Source organism: Etheostoma cragini, chromosome 3 (assembly GCF_013103735.1).
Source record: "Etheostoma cragini isolate CJK2018 chromosome 3, CSU_Ecrag_1.0, whole genome shotgun sequence".
NCBI classification, from domain to species: domain Eukaryota; kingdom Metazoa; phylum Chordata; class Actinopteri; order Perciformes; family Percidae; genus Etheostoma; species Etheostoma cragini.
This window is the reverse complement of record NC_048409.1, coordinates 736,807-761,148: the sequence shown is the minus strand read 5'-3', so window position 1 is coordinate 761,148 and position 24,342 is coordinate 736,807. Positions and strand designations below refer to the sequence as shown.

The window sequence follows — 24,342 nt, the reverse complement described above, 5'->3', positions numbered from 1 at the left end:
AGTATGAGGCCCTGACAGTACCTAGGTAAGGACTACTAGCCAGTCAGAAGCAGAGTATGAGGGCGTGCCATGCTAGCAGCTAGACAAGCATTATAACGATGGTCTCAGAAGTGAAGGCTGGACTACATAGAGCTGTCTGGAGCAGGTTGTTAACAGTGTTTCTGTTGGAGATGGGAAGTCCCTTTGGGGGGGACAATAGGCTTTTTAACTTTGTAAACTTATTACATGCTCAAAAAATATATATTACACAATAAAGGAAAGGGAAAAAGCCTAAAAGCATAACATGAGCACTTTAATACTGGACCAAGGTCAAAGATTGTTGTTCCCATCAGTCACTTGGACACAAAAACGTAGGCTCCAGGTTGAAAATGAAGGTAGTTACCCTTTATGGGAGTTCTTTTTGTCTCTTCCTCATTTCAAAATGCTGAATTTGTTTCTTTAACTCATTGTCTTTTATTCAGTATGTGGGCACAAGGTAATCTGGAGGGAAAATGTAAAAACAACAAATGCAGCTGGAGTGTGAAGTCCATGGCATATTACTACGTCCTCACACTGTGTCTGTGTCCTGACATGGCCCCAACCGTCTAACCGCATTTTGCCTTCTGGCACCCAGGGGAACATAAGGATCGCATATGCCTTTGGCAGGAGTCCACACCCACATTCCTCAGCTATGTGCTCACAAGCGTCCTCTCTGCCCCTCTCTCCCTCCCCCTCCCACTTCGCTCTGACAGCTAAAGCTTGGCCCACATTGCTGTGCACTGTAACAAAATGAAAACACTGAATCTTTTTTCCCCTGGACACAGGGGTGGGGTGTGGGGGGTAAAACATACATTGTGCCACTTGTTGAACTAAGTGGAGCCCTCCAAGCTCTCCTCCAAATGCAATTGGCACAACTGTTTTCCGTTATGCATGCAGTTTCTGGGATGGGATTTATTTGCTCATTGCTCATTTATGATAGTCATTCCACAGACATTTTCTTTAGTGTGAAATTCCTTTGTCTTTGACAATAATGCCAAAGACAAAAGAGTCAAGCACTGGAACAAGTCAAGACTGCAACCTCTTATGAACACTTTTTAGCCAGGGCTTTTTATGAGAAGACCCCAGTGGCTTTTCTAGGTAAAGGTTATCTTTTACTCACAACTCAAAGTCAAAGACACTGGGGCCAGAGAGGCTGTGCAGTTTGTTGTCTGGGGTGAATGGGTTCAGTGGTAGGGGGTGCATGGTGCAGAATGTGGCTGTAAGAAAAAGCCAGGAGGAGTCATTGTGGGGAAGAAATGAGATGCCAGAACTCGGAGTGCAGAGCACAAGCAGAGGAGTTTCTGTCTTTTATACTACAAGCCTCTGCACATGGCTTAAATCTCCTGTTGTGGGATCTTTTATCATCCTATGACAATGCCTACTGTCCAGGTTTTTAGTGTGGACACTGCAAAAAAAGCAGGAAATATGATTATTTACTCTCCATCTATGCTATACTTTGATTTTCAGACTCTAGGTTGATAGCTGACAATCCACAATGGCGTTTGCCATCTCGCCCTTGACTTTTTTTGATTCCAAATGTAAGCAATGCCACATTAGGCCCACCTTATGTCACATCGTGCTTTTTCTATAACCCTAAACAATAAAACACTAAAATAGCTTTAGTCTTGTGAAGTACTGGTCTTCATTACATGACTCACTTGTATTTATTTATTTAAATTATTTAAATTTAACAACAAACCCAAACTCCCTTCACACAGCACCCTGTAGATTCCTCGTACCCACACAGAACCCTCTCAACTGTGACCTGGAAACGTCAGTAAGCTTATTATGAAAAGTGACCTTAGGCCAGACGACCACAGTTGAGGTATTAGGATACTTAGTGCTATGAATAAAACACATATTGGACTTTTGGGTTTACAATAGTTTATGACTGACTGCTCTGGAGGCTGGAATCAGCGGCAGAGGATATTATATACATACAGTATATGTACTGTATACGTAAAGCCAAAAAACATAATCTGAACACTTTAAGAATAAGTAATTAAATAATGTAATTATCTATTCTATTCTGGAAATAATGACATGGTCCCACCAATCAATCTTTTTGACAACCAGGTAGATTCATCCTTCTGTATGTTATAACTGATCTGAGCTCAGTAGTCCACCAGCTGGCCACCTCATGTCCCAGTCTTCTTCAGCCAATGGGGGCCGATTATGAGCCGCTCGGCCTCTTGGTCATGTTAGTGCCAAACCAGAATGGGCTGATATCATCTTCTGCATGCTATATCCTTGTTATTGTTGAATGACACATGTGACACATCTTTGACACAGAAGTACATTTATTCAGGTCTTAATACATTAATATTGAACGAGTTACATATTCTTATTGATTGCAAATCACACCGCACAGTTCCAATGTATTCCTGTAAATAAGTTCAATGTAACAGATTTTTTATTTTTTTAAATATTTAATGGGAACTCATCCTTTTGTTACGAGGAGCACTTTGTTATAAAATGTAAGTAAAAGTGCAATATCTTTCTACTCATAAAATTACAAAAATTGGTCCAGAATCTGCTTTCGGAGCAGGACTTCTCTGACTAAATATTGTGTTTTTCCATTTTAAAAATGCAATATATTTTTACATTTGTTTTTCTCAGTAATTTGCTTTTTGATGCTATTTTCTAAAAACTGTAGCTAAATACAAGAAATACAACATTGTCAGTTTACAAAAGCTTAGCATATTAATCACTGCATCATCTATTTTCTAGATAAACTTCATTTTTCCATATAACTATCTGGAACATAGAGTTTTGACAACATCAACACCATAATATCTCACAGCGCTATGTTACAATAAAATATCTCTGTCATAAGTTCAAAGCAAAGAAAAATATAACAATAGCAACATAAAATTGAGAAATACAATGCATAGATTCAATCATTTAAAAATGTAGAGATATAATTTACTTAGTACAGCTCTGACTTTTAGAGTGAATCCTGTGACACTGACTACATGGATTCATTACAGTTCATCCTGACTTGAGTGACCGGCACAAACATATTTAATTCTGAACATATCACATAATAAAAATGCTAAATATATCACTTTGACTTCAAAGGCAAATTTGGCTATAGTACACTATGGCATGTTTGGGTTAGAAAAGGCAACACCCGGCACCAAAGCCAAACAGCAGCTTCCTTTACGGCCTTTTGAAATGTCGAGATTTCATTAAACCCGCCCCACTCCCTGGCTTCTTCTGAATCAATCTCAGATCATGTGCCGGTACTGGCAGTATGCAAGTTTTTATTTCAAACTATTCAGCGCATTCTCATTAGCGGGTTCGTATGATTTCGTATAAAAAATGCACACCAAGGTGTGTGACATCCTACCAAATTAGGAGACTGCCGGCTGGTCACGTGACCACTGGTCACATGACAGTTAAGTTCAGCAGTCTTTACAGCGACACAGCTGAGAAAAGGTGACTGTGAGCCGGCTGCAGAGAGGCCTGTCGTTTCAGAGGCCGTTGCAGTTGAGTTTAGTCAACAAACGGTGATCGTCACAGTAGTCTCCCATAGCCAGACCTTCCTCCACAGCGCTGCGGAGGAAGGTCTGCCTAGTGCACGCAGCATTCTGGGATGGGAGAAAAACCTGCTCTCGTTTATTGGCATTTCTTTAAACCAATCACAATCATCATGAGACACGGTGCCTTTGCTAAATACTCTTAGGAAGGAAGTTGTTTTGGTGGAACATGAGTACGTTCAGAAGTAGTTTTATTCATCAACAGAGAACTCAGATTGGACAGATAGTCTAGCTAGCTGTCTGGATTTACCCTGCAGAGATCTGAGGACCAGGTAACCATAGTCCTCTGATTGGACAGATAGTCTAGCTAGCTGTCTGGATTTACCCTGCAGAGATCTGAGGACCAGGTAACCATAGTCCTCAGATTGGACAGATAGTCTAGCTAGCTGTCTGGATTTACCCTGCAGAGATCTGAGGACCAGGTAACCATAGTCCTCAGAAATCAGCCGCAGGTTGGAGCGCCAACACAAAGGAAGACCGGAGCAATCCAGGAAGTGGAACATGGTGGATATAGACTATCGTCACGGCAAAGTTTAGACACAAAAACTACTAGTTAAGATTAGAAAAAAGATTGTGGTTTGGATTGAAACACCGTTCCCCTAAGGTTGTACTCCCGGGACACAAACACCCGTTTCCTGGGTGAACGTCTTTTTCCCCAGTGCGCAAACTCCGCTCCCCCGCTCAAGAGCGCTGTGTTGTAGCACTCTTATTCAGCCATAAATACGTGCAATACATACAAATTACAGTGCATTCCTTTTTTGTAGCCATTTGTATGGATGGTTCTCGAGAACAGACTGAACTAATTAAAGAACTTTAAATAAAAACCTGCATACTCAGAGCCCTTGACACATGATCAGACACACGCTGATACGTGTGGTTTCTGGATAAATCATGCAATAAACATTGACAATAATGTAGAATAAGCAGTTTTAGTTTGTTATCTCTAAACCACGTGGTCTTTCAGCCACCGAACCAGTCGACTTCATTAGAAGCAGTCATGTTTACAGACACCGTCTTCCAGGTAGCCACAATCTCGGACACTATTTGTGACTCAGTATAATAAGCCACTGACAGGCTGACAGGCTCATTGTTAGTACGGCGATAAGTGGGAAAAGCAAGTCAGAAAAGGCAAATATACATGCTAGATTAAATACTTAACACTTAGTGGTGTTGTTTTAAGGGCTAAAACATTTTTCAAATAGACTTGTTATTAAGAGATGGTTGGAGCTATCAAGTCACGTTAGCTTTATGCTATCAAATGTTGGAAAAGACAAAGTGATGGGTAGAGGTAGGAGGGGCAGAGGGAAAGTGGAGTCTCATTCAAAGCAGTAAAGCTGATTCTACTGATCATCAGAAGGCTCTTTTTGGACAAGAAGGAATCAGACTGTACTGTTTAAATTAGTCCCACTAACCTTTTGAGACAAAGACCATTTATTAAAGAAAAGTTCTGAAACTGAACACGGGACAGGCGGGTTACTCACAGTGTCTTTAGTGACTCTCTGACAGGTATGGGACTGGAGAATGTCTTTTATCCACCATCCTGCCTTGACCTCTTAACATTCACAGAGCTGCAAAGCGTTCAGGAAACCCAACAATGACAATCTACAGTCACTCGTTTCTTCACAACTTCTAAACAAAACAAATTAACACACAACATTTTTTTTGTGAAAGCAGGGTACTGGAATTAAATATTTCGCTGCACTTTTCTTCAAGACTGCTGGATTTGAGTATCTTCAGGACCGTAGACTTTTTACAATATAATATAAAACCCTTCAAGCCTGCAGTCAATATCTACTTTATTAGGCACAACAAATAGGCCCCTGTGGTATTAAGGTTCAGAGTGACCAATGACTCAGAACAATTCTGATGTCTGAGTGCAGCTTATGCACCAGCATAAATCTATATTAACTACAAATAATTTAGGTCTCAAATATATACTCAATCCAGTAAAGATCTACTACATCATTGTAATATACATTCGTAAGGCATGTACAATAAATCAGAAAGTGTGTAAGCGTTTTTACAGCCTGATTGAGAAGAGTCCTCAAGCCCACATCGGTCCACTCGACGTGTGTTCGACAGAATCCCTATCGAGTTTCTGCTGCCTCAACTTTTGCTTCTGCTCTGTAAACACTATTTACAGTCTTAGAAAATACACTAAGATGCCTGATTTTACAAACTGTATGATGACACTATGTACATTTGGGCAGCAACAAAGAGAGTTATTATCTAACATTGTCCGAGGATCCCTTTGAGAAGTCTCTAACTTTTCATCATGTCAGTCCACGAACACCCATGAGCCAAATGGCCTTCATAGTTCTCCGTAGTTGTAATCAATGATCACTACACTGTACATACAATAAGGTGGATTGTGGAAACACAGTAAACATCATGGTGTGAGTCGGTGCACTTCTACAGATTGTGCTGCTGCTGTTGATGATGATGAGATCAAACTGTCTGTGTCTCTTGCAAAAATTCACAGACACAACCGCTGTATAAAGTAACTTTAGTGAGCAAACTGGAGAGGCGTGTTTCAGTTTGGCTCTTATGTTAAGGCAAAATGTTTGGCACTTAGTTTGTACAAAGGATTTGATATTTCAAAAATAATTCACCATTTCATGGGCTCTAATGGAGATGGCGTCCTCAGCTGATCCCGACACGTCTCAGTCTGCTGAAGTGATCCGAAGAGTGTTTTTTTAAACATAAATGTTGATGGTACAGAAACTGCAGGAGAATTTTGGTTGAGTAACATCCTAAGATAGTTTTTTATAGTCTCAAATGAGTTCTTATGGCGCCTTTTACCAAAACAGCAACAGCACTTGAGTTTCTACCCTGACACCCAGCTGTGTGTGGTGGTCTTCACTCCGTGGGAGAAACCTTGTTGGGTCACCATCGGATCAAAGTTGAAGTCCAGAGAGTCCCCATCCATCAGAGTGTCATGGAGGACCGTCTCCATGTCAAACTCAAACTTCTCGATGGACATGTCGTCCAGGTCGCTGGGCAGCTTCTCTTGGTGCAAGGGCTGTGGCAGGCCTGGTCGGCCGTATCCGTTGGTGTTGAGAGGGCAGAAGCCCCCATGCATGCCTCCCATGTTGAGGTGGCTGGAGAGGCCATAAGGCATCTGCATCGGGCTTTTAGCTATAGGCAAACGCGTGGTGCCCCCGCTGTGGCTCAGGGACATGAGCAAGCGGCCATTCATAGCCGGTGACGTGGCCCGGGCCTGGCTGTGCACATTGTGGGGGTGAGTGTGAGATAGACCGTGCATGTGACCATTCCCTCCTCCCATGAGTTTGGCTGCATGCTGGCTGCTGCTGTATGGCGGCAGCATGCAGCCCCCGCTGGACTGGGACACCACAGTGTCCACCGACGGCATGAGGTCCCCGTGCTGGTCTGTATCTGATGTCAGTAGCTCCTTCAGCAGACCCGCGGGGCAGCTGTACTGGCCCATACCGGGCCCGAAGCTGGGCTTACTCTCGTTCAGTGTCTGCAGCGGCATTGACGACAGTGTGTTCATTCCTGCTTGGCCGTACACACACTTGCGGTACTCCTGCTGAGGCTGCGCAACCATGCTGGGGGAGCTGTAAGTGGGGTACCCAGGGCTCGGCTGCATCATTGGAGAGGGGGAGGACTGGGAGGACCCAGGAGTCGTCGCCCCTCCTCCAACCTGAGAGTTGTTGGGCGAGAGCAGGTTCAGGTTGTCCAGAAGGTTCTCCATGACATTCTCCGAACTGTGTCCCAGAGAGCCAGTCATCTCGGTGAGACTGGGCAGCGTCATCTTGGCCCCGGGGGCTCCGGGGTAGCCCATATGCACGTCTGCCTCCACAAGGTCATCCTCGGGCATGAAGGGGGAGAGGCGGCCGCTCAAAGTGCTGGCGTTGGAGCTGGTCCGAGGCCTAAAGCTGTTCCATGCATCAAAGTCGTCGTTGCTGTGGGAGTTGGGGCTGCCAGGCCACTTGGAGTAGGAGCCCGGGCTGTCTGCGCCTCCGTCAGGGCCGCCCTGCAGGGACAGCTGTGGGGAGACAGGGACACTCTCAGTGTACCAATAGACATACAGTATATGCCAGAGACAGTCAGTGTAACATATGCTTTGGGCAGAAACCTTTGGCAGTAAAACACAGGTTTCATTGGTAATAAATATTGTATCAATAATGTGATAATATTACAAACATGACGACTTAAAGAAACAATAACAAAACATTTTGAGTTGTGCATATGACTACCTAACACATTAATTCATTCAAAGTTCATTTCCTTCTCATCTACTAATTAATAAGTCCAAAATGTTGTATTTTGTATTTTTAATGTAGCCAGTACACCAAGAAAAGACAAATTTTGGCTTAGAATATTACCCAAATCCCATATGATGGCTGGTCTTTATCATGTTGCATTATGTTGTCATATCAACTAGCTCGGTAAAAACCCAAATTATATTTGATAATAATTGATGAAAACACTCTAATCAACATAGAGCCACCCACTGATCGATGTCGGAGCAAAAAAGCATTCTATGTTGTTATTTTAATTCGTGTACCTTCTTCTTTGCTGCCCGCCCTCTGCTCTTGGTGAACTTGCTGTTGTTGTCCATGGAGGCTGCCCGGCGACGCGGGGACTTGCCGCTCTTCCCGCCCTCCGGGTTTAGCATCCACCACGAGCTCTTCCCCGTCCCCTCATTCTGGACGCGAATAAAGCGGCTGTGCAGCGACAGGTTGTGTCTGATGGAGTTCTGGAGGAGAGGGAGAAAGAGGGAGCTGTGTGAGCAGCAGACAAACAAAGAGATTTGTGTTTGCCCTTTTCCCACAAACACCTCCGATCTGCTTTAGCACACTAGTGCAAATCCACGAGTACAGGTGGTTGTCTTTAAAAACACGCCTGGCTGCAGCTGAATTACAGAAAGGGGAGATTTCTTTTATAGGTACTCAACAATCTAAGGCCATGTGCATTTTAAAGAAATGCATGTGTACACAACGCATCTCACTATCTTTGTGGGGACCCGTCATTGACATAAGCCATTCCCTAGCCCCTTACCCTAACCTTAAACATCCCAACTTAATGCCTAACCTCAACCCTTACCCTCCCCAGAACCTAATTCTAACCCTAATCCTGAAACCAAGTCTTAACCCTCAAACTGCCCTTTAAAGTTGTGGGGTCCAGCATTTTGGCCCCACAAAGCTGTCAGGATCCCGCAAGTATACTGAACTCCTGCTTTTTTTTTTTTTGACTATCGTTAAACAAGACCACACACACACACACACACACACACTCTTATCTCCAAACATACCGTAGATGTTGGCCTTTATTTCCTCCACAAAAACAGAAGGGCCCATTGTAAAACACTCACATTCCACCTGACTACGTGTCTTGTCTGAACCAGCACAGAATCAAAGGGAGGAAACAGACTAATCTTTCCTCCTTACAGACACATTAATACTGCGCTCTAACGTTGCTTAGTGACACCCCCAGTGGAAAAACTAATTTTTGTGCGGGAAGCTAGTGAAGCATTATTAAGACACGGCAAACAAGAGGGAGAATACTGGGCAAATGTCTGCTAAGCAAACCACAGAAAGTGAGACATTGTTTCTGTCCTACTTTACTGGAACCACTGTACTGTACTGGGGCACTTCAGACTTGATTTTGGTTTATAACTATTTTATAGTTCATATAGTTAGGATTTCTAAATGAACTCTAAATCAGTGACCATTCACCCTTTAGAGAATAATTCACACTCTGCTTCTGTATGGTTTTGTAATGAGCCTAAGCCAGCCATTACTGTGCATGCGTAAAGCTTGTTGTTTCGGAAAGAAAAGGGTGGAACTCCCGGCACACACACATGCAGAGCTTAGCGTGCAGAGTGGCTAACGTCATCAAGCCTGTTCCTGCTGTGAGTCACTGCTTCACATCTGGTTCCCAGTCTTCTCCTCTGCCTCTCCTTATCGCTGCCATCGCTACTCATTCTTCACTCTAAAATCCTGTCCCAATCTTACCCAAACTACGCCACAATTATTTTCATTGTCACTTTGTTTCTCGACTTAGTAATCAATGATTTGTATAAAATCTGAAAACCGCGAACATTGCTCGTCACAGTTCATTCATTTAAAACTGAGAAAGTAGCAAATCTGCATTTGAAAAGCTAGAGATAGTAAATATCTGGCATTTTTGCTTCATAAATGACTTCAAAAATTAAATAAAAGAATGGTAAAAATCAAGCAGGTCACAAGCTCTGCACCCAAAATTTCCCAAAATGCAACTTAATTCCATTTTCTATTAGACCCTCACTGAATCCAACAACCACCAGTGTAAGGATGGATGGACTGGATGGATGGAGCGAGTGTGGTGTTTTTATTTGGGCTCCCACGGTAACAGGTTAGAGCTTACACACTGCCCACGTCTCAGAAACTGCACTCGCAAGCGTGCTGGAACGCAAAATAGAATAGCAAAAGATGTTTATATGTCATCTTGACACAAATACATATTAATAAATGACATGTTGATTTTTGAAAGTCTCTAGGTTATTATAATATTGCACCTGTCATTCAGAACAAAATATAATCAAATCAGTAGCCTATATATTTAGGTTTAGCATAAGCAGGAGCCGTCCCGCCACGTCAGACACGTTTTTGGGGTGTAAAGACATAGAAAACGCCACGCAGCCGCCTTGCAGCCGCCTCACAGCCGCCACGCAGCCGCCTTGCAGCCGCCTCACAGCCGCCACGCAGCCGCCTCACAGCCGCCACGCAGCCGCCATGCAGCCGCCTCACAGCCGCCATGCAGCCATGCAGCCATGCAGCCACGCAGCCGCCATGCAGCCGCCTCACAGCCGCCTTGCAGCCGCCTCACAGCCGCCATGCAGCCGCCTCACAGCCGTCACGCAGCCGTCACACAATGGCTTTTAGTTTAAAATTGTATGTCTTGAGCCCAAGCTGAGATAACCCTGGTGACACCACTATGACATCATCCTAGGGAGTTATTTTCTCAAACTTTGAAAAGCTCCCTCCAGGGCCACAGAAGAAGTGTTTGAGTAGGACCCCTCGTAATGAGTAAACCGGACCTTCATGAGTAAAATTGGTGAAATCCCTCTTAAAAGGTGCCCTGCCACACAAACCTGTTTCTACTTGTATTTTTAAATGTGTGAGGTCCGTGTGTGTGTGTGTGTGTGTGTGTGTGTGTGTGTTTTGTGGTGAATGTGAAGATGAACTGCTACCTCCTCTGTCAGCTCTAGCCACTGAAAAGAAATAAGAGGAGAAATCAGACCAATCACAACAGCTGGTCAGTCTGACGTCATGCTGCCTGAGCTCATTAATATTCATGAGCTGGGTAAAGAATGCAGATAGCCAGGTTCTCATTGGCTAGCTGTTAGCCAATCACAAATATTAATGAGAACTGGCCCAAATAGAGCTGAGTCTACCTGCAGGCTTTCTATACCACGCTAGAATGGCTTGAAACAAGGTAACCACGGTAACCAAGTTACAGAGTCCATGGTAGGACTTCAGACATTCCTACAAACAAATGAAATACAGGTGGCAGGGCTCCTTTAATCATTTACCAAACCTACAGCTGATTAATTAAGTGACTAATCTGCTCTATTACATACTATTACCTTCCACTCCAGCCACTACACCCTCTTTCTTCTTCCTGTTTTTAACAGGAAACATTTAATATCTCCTTCTCTGTATCTACTCCTTCTCTCAACCTCTTTCCTCTCCTCCCTGAAGGACCAGAGGCGCTCTGGCTCACAAAATAATACAATTCTGAATCAAATGACCTGACTGCCTCAGCCAATAGTCTCAGGCTAGTTTGCATGATCTGACAACAGTGACAGCCCTTTCCTGATTAGCCTAGCAAATGGCTAATCAGGAAATCAGGAATGCCGGACAAATGCCGCTAATCAGGAATGCCCCCCCCACCCTCTGGGTGGGGGGGGGCATCGGTAGCTATGACAAAATGCGAGGAGTAAAGTCTGGTCATGAGCCTCTCTTTCCCATGACTGCCAAGAGTGCTGGTAATTTCAGCTGTGCTGCAACAAAGAATGACTGCAATGTGAGTGCAGACGCCGGGATGTCCTGCTCCAGCTCTACATCTCCCTGATGAAACTCACAGCTTAGCTTAAGTGTCCACTTCGGAGGATCTGCTTTCTCTTTTGGCAGATTTCACAGTAATATGCTGTGTGTTGTGATGATGGAGAACATTTGAAAAAAATGTGTCTTGATGCAAGAGAGGGAGTACAAGTGAAGGGTCATAAAAACTGCTCTGATGGGAAATACCAAAACTCTGCAGAACTCGGCGTGCTGTGTGGGGAGTGTGGCTGAGGGTGTCTGGGCCAATGGAAAAGCCTCGTCTCCCACTGTGTGTGTGTGTGTGTGAGAGAGAGAGAGAGAGAGAGAGAGAGAGAGAGAGAGAGAGCGAGTCAGCCTGTGTTTTTCATGCCGTGGCAGTATGACAAACAGCGGCGCAGGACAGGCTTAGATTTAGTTGCTACCTTCACTGCAGCCAGTGATATTGTGGTTTAAAAACACACGCGATTTGGGATGAACACACACGTGAACACACAGTCAGACACTTTAGTGAAACAAACAAACACACACACACACACACATACACAAACACACACATGGAATTGCATATATGGATCAAAAACACTAGACACATGGTGGGTAATGTTTTATAGATTAAAGAAGTAAACCAAGAACACCTTAAACATACACACAGAAGGAATAAAAACAAACCTATACATACATAGTATATAATACTTGCCCGATCGATATAATGATATAATGATATCAGCCAATATGCATCTCCCAATCTATTGGGGGGAAAAAATAATTTATAATGAGAAATAAATGATTCTGATAATTGAATATTTCAAAAATAAAATAAAAACGGACGGTCACCCATGATATGAGTGATGGTGTTACATAGTCTGTCCACCAGAGGACGCTCTACAACGTCCCTGTTAGTGATGGTGTTGCATAGTCTGTCCACCAGAGGACGCTCTACAACGTCTCTGTTAGTGATGGTGTTACATAGTCTGTCCACCAGAGGACGCTCTACAACGTCCCTGTTAGTGATGGTGTTGCATAGTCTGTCCACCAGAGGACGCTCTACAACGTCCCTGTTAGTGATGGTGTTGCATAGTCTGTCCACCAGAGGACGCTCTACAACGTCCCTGTTAGTGATGGCGTTGCATAGTCTGTCCACCAGAAGACGCTTGTGTGTATATATCTATATCTATATATATATATAGAGATATATACACACTTTTTCGTTTGGATCCAGCGACTGTATGTCACGCTGAATTACCTCTGGTTGCGGTACACAGGAATCTTAACATTCCAGCTAATCACTGTGTGCAAAGTTCAGTTGTAATCAACTTGTTAGTATCTTTTAGGAAACAGTAAAGGCAGGATTCCCAGCCAGGCAGCCATTACAATCAACATTCCTCTGGAAGGTTACAAAACCCGCGATTTCACAGAACTCTGATAAGCGTCGCTCGAGGACAGTTATATCTCATGTTGTATAAAAATATGACAATAACACCGTCCAATGTCAGAAGTAGGAGTTTTTGTTTCTTCCCACAAAAAAATGAAACAAAAATAATGGAGACAGCTTTGGAAAAGAAACAAAATATTGTGCCAGAGTAGCCTGCAAAACGATATCAACACATCCAGTGTGAAAAACATCAGGAGGAATCATAATGACCATGATAACTGTTCTAATGTTATGAAAGCAGGCCTGACATTACTGTAAGTCTGAAGGCTAGTTCATGTAGCCGGAGATAAGACAAATACTTTTCTCTGTTCTGCCTGAACCCGCCGCGAGATGCACCGCCTTGGTTCTCCGAGTCAACAGAACAGAGCGGCGCTGGCACAACACGAGGAAGTGACCACATGAAAGAGGACTGTGACAGGAAACAGAGCTGACTTCCTGCCTCACAGGAAACACGGCGGTCGTGAGGCAGAGAAAAAGGCATGGAATGTGAAGCCGCAGCGGCGTGAGCCAAGTGGACAAATGTAGCTTTCGGCCCCCTCATCAAACCCCACCCCACCACTGCCAGAGAGGTTATGTTTAGCAACTGGCACTAATCCCTGATGTCACACTATATTTATTAAATGAAAGTTATGTTGTGGTGCCGTTGTCGTGTGACTGCTGAAACGTTTAACTGGATACGTCATGACTCAACAAGTGGCTGTAGTGTGGACATCTGGATGTGCGTGCGTGTGTGTGTGTGTGTGTGTGTGTGTGTGTGTGTGTGAGCAGGAGAATGTGTGAGTGTAGGCTATTTAAGAAATAGAGAAAGAGGGGTGTGTGCGTGTGTGTGTGTGCGTGTGTGTGTGAGAGAGAGACAGAGTGGACATGGACCAGTATAGGACACACTGTGCTGGTCTGAACTCCCTCACTCGCAGCACTACTGAAAGGCCACAGTGTTTGCTACATCACCCTCTCCTCCTCTTTATTTCTCCTCTCCTTCTTACTTACTTTTACCTACTCTCTTCTATTCTCCCCTCCTCTGGTCCCCTTCTTTATCCTGTGCTCTCCTTTCATCTTTTTGTTTCCTTCCCTCCTCTCCTTCTGTCCTTGTCTTCTGTTGCCTCCTTCACTCCTACAACTCCTCATCTCATCTCATTGCCTTCCTTGTCCTCTCTTCTTCTCATCCTGTTTCCTTTCTCATTACCTCCTCTCCTTCTCCTCTGTTTCCCTTCCTTCACTTCTACCTTATCCTGTGCTCTCCTCCTGTGTTTCCCCTGCAGACAGTAGCAAAGTACCTGCAGAAAACTGGAGGCAGACCGATGCTGGCTCACTGACTGAGCCGCTGACTCGCTCAGAGCTGCTCAAATGTCAACTCGTCTAATGAAAAAGTCCCCAGAAGAGCGCTGCACCACCTACCCTGAATCACATGAAGCCACAAGTGAAACCTCAGCTGCAAAACCTATACAGCTAGAAGTATAAAGCATCTGCAGCAATGCTCCCTCCTAACTGACTGAAAGCGTGCAGCACGTACAAACTCACAGGCCAGCAGCTCTCTGAGAAGTTTCACACATGTACCAGAGATATGGAACCGATGAAAGTGAAAAAATGTGGTTTCCCTGCACTATTTCCACTGAACTCACCCAAGAAACGGTGCTGTCCTGAACAGGCTTTTTCACCTTTTGTTACCGATGTTTCAGCTTTAACTGTAGGTGTGTTTCAGCACTGTAACCAGCTATTTTCTGTGTAATCTGTCTGCGGCTGGGAGGAGGACAACCTACGGGGAGTATAGTGCAACATTTCTAACCACCAAAGTAAGTAAGTAAGTAAGTCAGTAAGTATCCCTAAAGTTGTAGCTTGGTCATGTCTGGAGCTTTGTGCTGAGTCTGACTGAGTTTGAGCAATGGTTATGACAGAAAAGGTGTAAACCTGTTATTAGCCTAACACCAGCTCAGCAGGTCTGCCCGCTGAACAACATGGGCTGAGTGCACAGCTCCAGGTGAGATGTTGGGGCGACAGGTGACGGGGAACTACCACTCACCGAGTACCACTCTACTCACAAAGTCATCAAAAGATACACTTACAGCAAGGTCATTCCCCTCCACGTCTTCTGTGATCCAGAGGCCGATTACAACTGATTCCAATAGATAAGAATGCCCGTTGTGGTGAACAGACTGTAGAGACTGATCAAAGTGATAAGACCTGGAGCCAGGGACAGAGAGAAGAGGTCCTGGTTGTTTTTATAGAGTCGCTTCTTCTTGGCTAAAGATACTATGTGTTGACCAACTTCAGTGGAAAGCTATTTTTAAAAGTTTTAAATCTTTCTAAACCCAATTACCTCAAAACAGCCATAAATCAAATGTAACTTGTTTTTAAGGTTATTGGTGCTTTATTTGAGGGGGATTTCTGCCTGGTTGTTTAAATGGGGGAATTTCTGATTTTTTAGACATCAATGGTCAATAAAGACAAGATCAAAAGACTTGAATTGCAAGTTTCTGCAGTTAAATTCCGCCTTAATTTGCTGAAGCACAGGAGTTGCTGAGTCATAAGCTATTCATAGGTTAGTCACAGTCATTGGTGTAAAAGTTTTTGGCTGAAAGGCTATGGCTCTACAGTATTTATCTATAGGGGAATCTTTTTAGTCTTGTGTTTAATTGAAAATGAAAGGACACTGTTACAGTTGGGGCGTACTGATCCTTGCACATGCTCAGCTACACACAAGGAATCTGGCTCTCTCTCTCACACACACACACACACACACACACACACACACACACACACACACAGAAAATACATGAAAGAGCAATACACCTTCACATTACCACATTCACAAGCAATCTGGATAGACTGTGAAGACTTCATGTGTTTGCAGTTTGATAAGTTATCAGCACCAATATTGAACTGACGAGTAATAATCACTGACCTATTTACTAAAGTCAATACAGTAATGATCATAAAAGGCACTGGAAATAAAAAGCAGAGCAAAGGAAATGTAAAGCCTCGGGCCTTTTTATTTATTTATAGTCTTGGTTTCATTAAAACAGTCTGGAGAAAAGGAAATGATTGTTGTCATTAATGTTGCGTAGCAGCGGGCAACATCGCCTCAGGTTGGACTGGTCGGGGGTGCATAAATGTGTCCAGTGATATAAAAATAAGTCTGTTTTGCCACAGTTTCTGAAAGAAAAAAACAAAAAACTGTCCAAGATTATAAATGGAACCTGACCCTGAGGGCAGGGTTCGAACCAGAAATAGATCATTTCACCCCTCGCCCTCCATCCCGGCCCCTTCCTAGTCTTCTTTTCCTCCCTTCTCCTTTTCACGTGCTCCTCTGAGACATCATGCACGCACACTACTGGCCACAGCTGATCTCACACTCGTGTTGCAGCAAAAAGGCTCCCTTTCTCACCAGCTGACGTCAACTTCCAATTATTCAATTTGGCAAAGAGAGGAAGCCTGGACACGCTCAGTGTGCAGCTACTTAAATTCACTTTTAGAGTTCTTTGAGCCCAAGTAGCAGTCTTTGACTTCCAGGAAAGTGGCTCTTCAAAATGCTCATTGTGAGATGCTGAGTTATATGACCACCATAAAGCGCAGATGGAAAGGCAGAAAACGCAAGTCATGCAGAAGCAAATCTGTCTGCAAATGTATTTACTGTCGGCCTCTTGGCAGGATACAATCCTCTGCAAGGAATCTGCACACACACACACACACACACACACACACACACACACACACACACACACACACACACACACACACACACACACACACACACACAGCTGAACTTGGAAGCCTGAGCGGATGATGATAGGTTAAGCTTAAGATTGATCTGTCTCACAGATGCTGCAGACTATATGATAAATAGTCTAAGAGGTTTTGTGCATACGGTGAGAAACAGCAAAGCCGCTGACACTCCACGGTCTTTCATCGCCGTATGATAGTGTGAGACGAGTGGCGCAGTGGAGGGGCTATTAGCGAACTTCCTGCTGCATTGTATCCGCACAGGAAGAGCTGGCCAGTCCTGATACTGATCCCACTAATGCCTCTGGTTTCTATGCAAAACAGTGCAGAATGGGACCCTGGTAGGTGCAATGCAAGGGGACTAGCTGAAGCAAACAGGGGGTTCAAGAGCCACTACTTCCTACTCAGAACTCTGCAGTCTGACTGGGCAAAACAAGAGGAAAAAGGAAAGAGGGGGCCCTTGTCCAGGTAGGCTTTTCCAGCAGGATTACAATGAAGGCTAAAGCTCTTACTGTTCATCTTAGTAACAGCTCCCACTTACGGTTTGCCCTCATGATGAATACAAGCAAACAGAAGTTGCTGAGAGAATAATTCATCATCTGCCGTTTCCTCTGGTTGGCCAAAGTCGGACATTTGGACAAATCACTCCAAAAGATTAACTTGGCTTCCATTCAAACTTTAAACAATATTTTACTATTATTATTACATTTAACCAACAAGGTAAACTGAACATTTGTTCATTTAGGACAGTTTTTGTTTGTTAGCTTTCAAATCCAATCTGGTTTCCCCTTTTCCCTTTCACCGGGCCAAGGAGAAAAGGAGGACAAGTTGTCTACAGCCTGTTCCATGGGGATTTACCATTTCTTTATTATCTGCAAGAATAATGCACTGTCAGCATCAGTGGTAAGTTTTGCTGATTGGTTCTCCTCTCAAGTTCATAATAAGTTATCCTAATAAGTCAGTAAGCTACAAAATCAAATCTCTTTTTACTTCATAACAATGGCCAAGTTGTTCATTTCAATGAGCGTTTAGCTGCTCTAAAACACTGTTGATGAAGAAATGAGTAATGTGGACTTACTTTCTGCTGTTTTATTACAGCTGGTTGACAATTCAACATGCAATTTCAATTTAATGTCACAGTAAAGATACATGATAATTTCCTGTTAGCATTTTACAAATGTCTGCTAAACAGAAAACTGTAAATAAAAACTAACCTATACCTCAGTAAGAAGACACAACAAAATATTGGGACACTACCAAACAAAATATTACCAAAATATTTTATAGATCAGGGTCAGTCTTGACATTGTAACACAAAACTCAACAGGGAGCCAGCTGAGTTCAACAAATTGTGACCAATGGCCCGAGTTCAGAATTACTCATATTAATATTTATTCTGTGCTGTTTTCAGCCTCCCTTTAAGTCGGTTTGTTAGGCTTTCAAACCAGGAAGTATATGCAAATTCTAAATGATTTAAAATGAAGGCGTTGGCTAAAATGATCATTCTTGACCGATCTAAAAATGTTGAGCATCTGGTTAAAGATTTTGTGAGCCCTTATTCCTGCCATCCAAGCTCTTTTCTAGGATGAAACCCAGGTATTTTACTGACGCTCCTGCACTGACCACAGCATTATTCAAAATGACCCTAAATTTCGAGCATCTACGTATCCAATCCGTATTTCAGGCTGAACAAGATGGCCTCTGTCTCACCAAAATGTAGGGACAGCCTTTACGATGCAATAGCCCTCCACTGACACATCAACTGCTTTTAACGTTTACACTTCAAACCATTTTCAGTTCCAACTGTCTCAAATGTTTCTCTGAAAAAATGAACAAATAAAATGCTATAGTGGTTACTGCCGTTGTGTCACCTGCAAGGAACATACATGTCGGCTGCATTGGTGAGAGAGTGGCTCACTGAATGATTCACATTACATTTTGTCATTTCGATTCATATGTGGTTTCTGATAAGTAAAACTATAATACTTTTAGAACAATGTCCCAGCAGCGTGTTAACGTGCTGAGTTCTCTCCTGTGCTCGCTCATTTCCTGACTCAGAATTAAGCAGCACACAGCTCATGTGTACAGACAGGGACCGGGTTGTGCTGGCTAAGCCTCCCATGCTGAAATATGTGCATGTGTTGCTATGTGCAACACAATGTGAGTCTGTAAATGCACAGAGCTGTGTCTGTGGAGCGGGGATATTTTTCGCCTCTGATCAGCAGAGCGGCTGGGTTGGGCTGCTGCCTGCTCGGCCTGGATAAAGATGCAGTGTGTGGACCGCTGCTGGGTGCCTGTGTGGCGACCCCCGTCCGAAGGCCTGAGCCACCGCGCGATGGTGGGTGGAGTGTTTGGGGGGTCATATTGCACACGCGTGTTACCCCAGTTCAACCTGGGAAACACAGGGATATCCCACAGTTGTTTTCATGGTGGGATGTTGATTCCGACAATAAAGAAGAGGATTTCTTCTTTTCTGTGTGGGTTTATTATATTATTATTAGTAGTAAAGCATTGACTAAATAAATGCTGAACAGTCTTCAGGAATGCTTCTAATGAGTCAAAATAGTAAAATTGTAGAAAAACGACTTAAACGCCACAACGATTCCTGCTGTCACCAATATGTCACCAAAATGAAACATCACTTGCATGTTAGCACTTTTAAAGTTTTAAAGCTGGCTCATATTGGCTCATATCACGATTCTCCTAATCCACTATTCCATTTGACTTTCAATTTTAAGGTCACAATTTTATTTGATTTTTGATTAAAAATATTCACACAATCAGAGCCACTAGTTTGCAGAAGGGTGCTTTGCAACAACAGTTTGAGTTTCTCAGCGTTTACGAGGTGCGCCTGAATGCACCAGAAGTTTAACAAGGTGCACTGTCACTACTCAATGTGAGTTGAGTGCAGATTTGAGTCGTGCGTGCATTGCCGATCCTGCGTTCAATGTTGATTTAAAATTGAAATTTTGTCATAACTAGGATATTGTCAATAATATTACCAAATGTGAGATGGATGCCAATATAATGGCCTCAGTCGGAAGTCACTAATAACCATGTTTTTTACCAAGGAAAAGATTTCTTTCTTTAAACTCTCTGATCTGCTCAAAGTCCATGAAGCAGTCTGTCCGTGGGGCTGGAATGCACGTACCTGTTTGCCGTTTCTTTTTTTTTGAAAGATTATTTTTCCCCCCGTTATTCAGAGTTCCAGTGGATAGACAGTGTCACACGCATCAAAGGGCCACAGGTTGGACTCGAACCCGGGCCGCTGCAGGCCTCAGCTTACATGGGGCGCACGCTCTTACTGGGGAGGCTAGAGGCCGCCCCCCCTGGTGCAGTTTTTAATACAAGCATGACTCATCCTCTGCCACAAAGGAAAAAAAATGAAAAAAAACCCTCATGACATGTAGTGAAGCCATTATAGTCTTTTTTATTAAAGGTCCTGTTTTTTCCTGGCTAATTATGAAAAGGAAATAACACATCGCAACATAAATACATAATGGGATTTTCAGAACTGGGGGACTTTATTCAAGTGTTTTAACAGAAGCTCACTACTAGATTGTAACTCTGTTTTTCATGACAATTTTAAAAAGATATGTGTTTTTGAAATGCAAAACACATTTAGTTTAACATAAACACATTGCTCTGTTTAACGAGTGTGCATGATTGTTTTTTCTTTATTAGTTATCACAAGTGTCCTTGTTATTTGCAAGAAATCTTAGAAAGATTGTCCATGTGGCCTTGTTGCTGTTGCACCAGCGCCATTAGATGACACACTTTGTTCAGTTAATTGTAAGTGTGTTGCAATGCTAAATACTAGTCCCAGGAAAAAAGCCTTGTGCTACTATGTGTGGATTTTGTTGGTGGAACGTCCTCCAGGGAAATACAATAAATACATGAAAAGGATGCTGTTAGTGTTTTAATGTGGAACTACAGAAATGCTGCCCAACTGTTATCCAAAAATCTCCTCTAATTAATATGTATTAAAAAATTCAAGATTATTTTGGCCAATTTAGGCTTTTATTTCCATAGGACAGTTTAGACTTGATAGGGGAGAGAGAGGGGGGGATGACATAAGCCAGGGGCCGCAGGTCGGGGTCAAACCCACGGCCCCTGTGTCGAGGAGCAAAACTTTATATCTGGCCGCTCGCCCCTCCAGGTGAGCTAACCAGGCGCCCACCTAATCAATATTTGAAGAAAAAAAAGTGTACATGGTGAGGGCTCACATTTTTATGAAGGATTACAGGTGAGTAATTAAACCAGGGCCTAGACCAAGACCTGGACTTAGAGGGACCATTATCAAGATGGCACCAGTACAGTCCAGGACAGGAACCATACATGAGTAAACCTAACTTCAGAATTTACTTATCCGACTAACTGATTATCCCCCAGCTCTGAGAAGGTAAACACTAGAAAAGGGAGAATCCACAGAATCTGGAGTCACGTTCAGTGTTGCTTCCTGTCCTCATGACATCACTACCCTTGCACTTCCTGTCAGCCAGGGGCTGAAATGTGCATCTCTGTAACGGGAGAGGAGGTGGAGGAAGAGAGAAGTAATAGATTCTCCTAAATAGATCCTTCATGTAATCACCATGGTGTAAGGAGGCAAAGAACTTTAAACAAAGTAAACCTGTCTAATATTTCTCACCTTTTGGTGTGTGAACGCCTGTGAAAATAGTTATGACGGTGTTGAGATTAATATGAATATAATTCCAAATGACAGTTTCTTCAAACACTTCAAACAATGAGAACAATGCTTGTGGATTCTTTACCATGACGACACAAAACCCCAGTGTCGTCAACGGATCACAATGCCCTTTTTTTTGGTATCTCTCGTGTCAATAATAGGGCATGAATAATTCATTCAGAGAGAGAGAGAGAAAAGGAGTACACATGTGAGGACATGTCCCTGCTGCCTTTCCTAGAATCCAACAGAGGAACCTTGGAGGGAAACTACAGATGCCAATCTCAAACCACACAGTACACTTTATATCTAGCAGTACCCCGTAATACATAAATACTCCCAGGAAAACTAGCTTTTTGTCCATCTCAGCTAAAAGTCATGGTGATGAAACAAAAACACCAACACTTGCTTTGGAACTCTATTCTGGAGGGGATTCTGCTTTTAGCAGCGTGCTAGTTAGGGCTAGGGTAATATCATGTTGCACAATATTAAATCTAGGGGTGCGAGACGTATTAAATCAATATTGTTATCACAATGTATTGAAAGTGTCGCAATAAGTATGCAATATTTAGTTAATTTTGTGGAGCGCTGCGTATGTCTGCTGACTGTGTTTGAGTTGGAGCCCCCCTGAAGCGCTGTAATGATCATGTTTCATCGGCCAGTTACTGGGCCACGTGCACATGTCAGTGCACGGGTCCACTCCGTGACAAACCCTACGGAGAGCAGCACACCTGCGCACATGTCAACAGAGTGACAGTGTCAATGAAGACATTGATAGAGACGACAAGACGGAAGGAATCAGAGAAGAGAAGGACAGGTTGTGTCCTGTTGTCTTTAATTATTCTCTTTATTTATTTCTTTTTTACTGTCCAACCAGTAAATCATGTCCTCTTCACTTTATTTATTAATACATATTTATCCTGTCCAACCAGTTAAACATGTCCTGTTGTCTTTATTCATATATTTTATACTGTCCAACCAGTTAAACATGTCCTGTTGTCTTTATATATTATTTAATACTGTCCAACCAGTAAAACATGTCCTGTTCTGTGGACATGGTCCTTATTTATGTATTCATGTTCTACCAGTCCAATATACAGTCATTTGAAATAAACCTTGTTGTAAGAAAATTAGTTTAATTTGTTATGAATCTATTTTGACGTGTTTTCCCGTAACTTTTGAAATGTTACATATGTTTAAAAATATCAAAATGAAAGTTGATATTGCTTCACATTCTGTTGATGTCGTGCGACCCTAGTTAGGACTGCCACTAACTGTTATCTTCACGGTAGATTGTACGGTTTATATTTTCTCGATTAATCGTTTAGGTCTATAAAATGTCAGACAAGGGTTAAAACACTGTGGGTGTGTGTTTCTCAAACCAACGGCAACGTCCTCAAACAACTCAAAGATATTCAGTTTACTGTCACAGAGGAGAGAGGAAACTAGAAGATATTCACATTTTAGAAACTAGAATCAGAGAATTAATTTCTTAAAAAATGACTCAAAGCAATTCAACAATTATCAAAATAGTTGGCACTTAATTAAATAGTTGAAAACTGAAAGATTAATCAATTCTTCTCTAGCTCTAGTGCCAGTAGAAGCAAATGTCAAGTGAAAGCTAGCTGCTGGTAGCCCCCCCCCCCCCCCTCCCTGTGAGGTGTTTCTTTTAGAAACACTCCGTCAGCTGAGAGCCTCGCTATAGTACAACACAGACAGTGGGGCTGAACGTTGCGACACCATTGCAAACCTAAAGTGAACACTCCTGAGGGCGGTTCAGTTACACTGTAACACACTTTGACCTTAAAGCAAACTATGAGTTCCCATGACAACAGAAGCAGGGATACTGCTGTCTGACGCACAGTCATAATAGCACTTCTGATTAAAGTGCACATTTAAATTTCCACCCATGCCACAGCGCTGCTGTGAGCGATCATACGTGTGAACACAATCACACATGCCTGAATGCATGTGTGATTGTGTGATAATGCCCGGTCAGTCTCACAGGCACCGTGCATAATCGCTTTAGGGCGGGAATTGCACAACAATGTGGGTCTGGGTAATGCCTGTGGTTTGGGGCCCTCAGCAGTGAGCGGCCCCGTAAAAGTGTTTCTCTCCTCACTCCCTGTGTGTGTGCCCTGCAGCCCGTCCACATTCACGCTGAAGCTATGAGAAGTTGATATGCCACCACGTTTTTCACGTTAAAAAGAAGCCTCAAGGGCTTTCACTTCTCATTTGAATGATGAAATTATTCAAAATCCATCCAGCAGTTCCCCTTCTCACACTGTAAAAATCAATGCTGAGACCTTCCTGTTAACCCCACAGGAGATTTTTCAAATATTTCTGACCGATGAGAAGTTGTGGTAGACAGAGCAACAGCATATTCTGTGAAAGAAACAGCCAGGCCTGAGCAAACGCTCAGCCAAACAGAAAATCACGTGCTCTCGGCCCGCTACTTCCAAACCCGCACGGAGAAAAACAATGTGACTCATCCCAAATGACTGTTTACCTGACCACGCCGCTGGATGTCAACTGGTTTCTTTTTTTACTCCAGAGTAGTGCAGCCTGCATCGGCACCTTCTCTCTGTGCTGGGGAAGGAGGCTCTACTCTCTGCTGGTATCTTTTTTTTTGTAAATCACTTACACTCTCTGAGCAGTTCCTGGACTCTATACTCACTCAATGACCTGTCCTCAGGTCCACATCCAGAGAAAGAACTGACAAAACCAAACTCTGGCAGCGTGCTGCGTGGTGATGCGAGGCCAGTGTCGGAGGTGGGTGGAAACGCGTCCACATTTGACATCATTTGTTCATTCACTTAATTAAAGGGGCACTTTACTGGGATTTCCCTGCGTTCCCTGCATCCCTGCAGTGAGATAAAGGCTACAGTATAAAAGGTT

At 43.2% G+C, this 24,342-nt stretch overlaps 1 protein-coding gene and 1 long non-coding RNA gene across 2 annotated transcripts in view; both read right to left on the bottom strand.

The window, feature by feature from the left end:
* Window positions 1-217, bottom strand: part of LOC117942125 — a 463-nt gene extending 246 nt beyond the window's left edge. The window contains exon 1 of the long non-coding RNA XR_004656079.1: window positions 37-217. This is a non-coding gene — a long non-coding RNA (uncharacterized LOC117942125). The remainder of the gene's footprint in view (window positions 1-36) is intronic.
* A 4,103-nt stretch (window positions 218-4,320) lies between these two features.
* foxo1a (forkhead box O1 a) overlaps window positions 4,321-24,342 on the bottom strand; it is a 30,257-nt gene continuing 10,235 nt past the window's right edge. The window contains exons 2-3 of the mRNA XM_034866906.1: window positions 8,092-8,283; window positions 4,321-7,569 (exon numbers count right to left, since the gene is read on the bottom strand). Of these exons, the coding sequence (XP_034722797.1) occupies window positions 6,388-7,569; window positions 8,092-8,283 (1,374 nt within the window). The 3' untranslated portion in view covers window positions 4,321-6,387. The remainder of the gene's footprint in view (window positions 7,570-8,091; window positions 8,284-24,342) is intronic.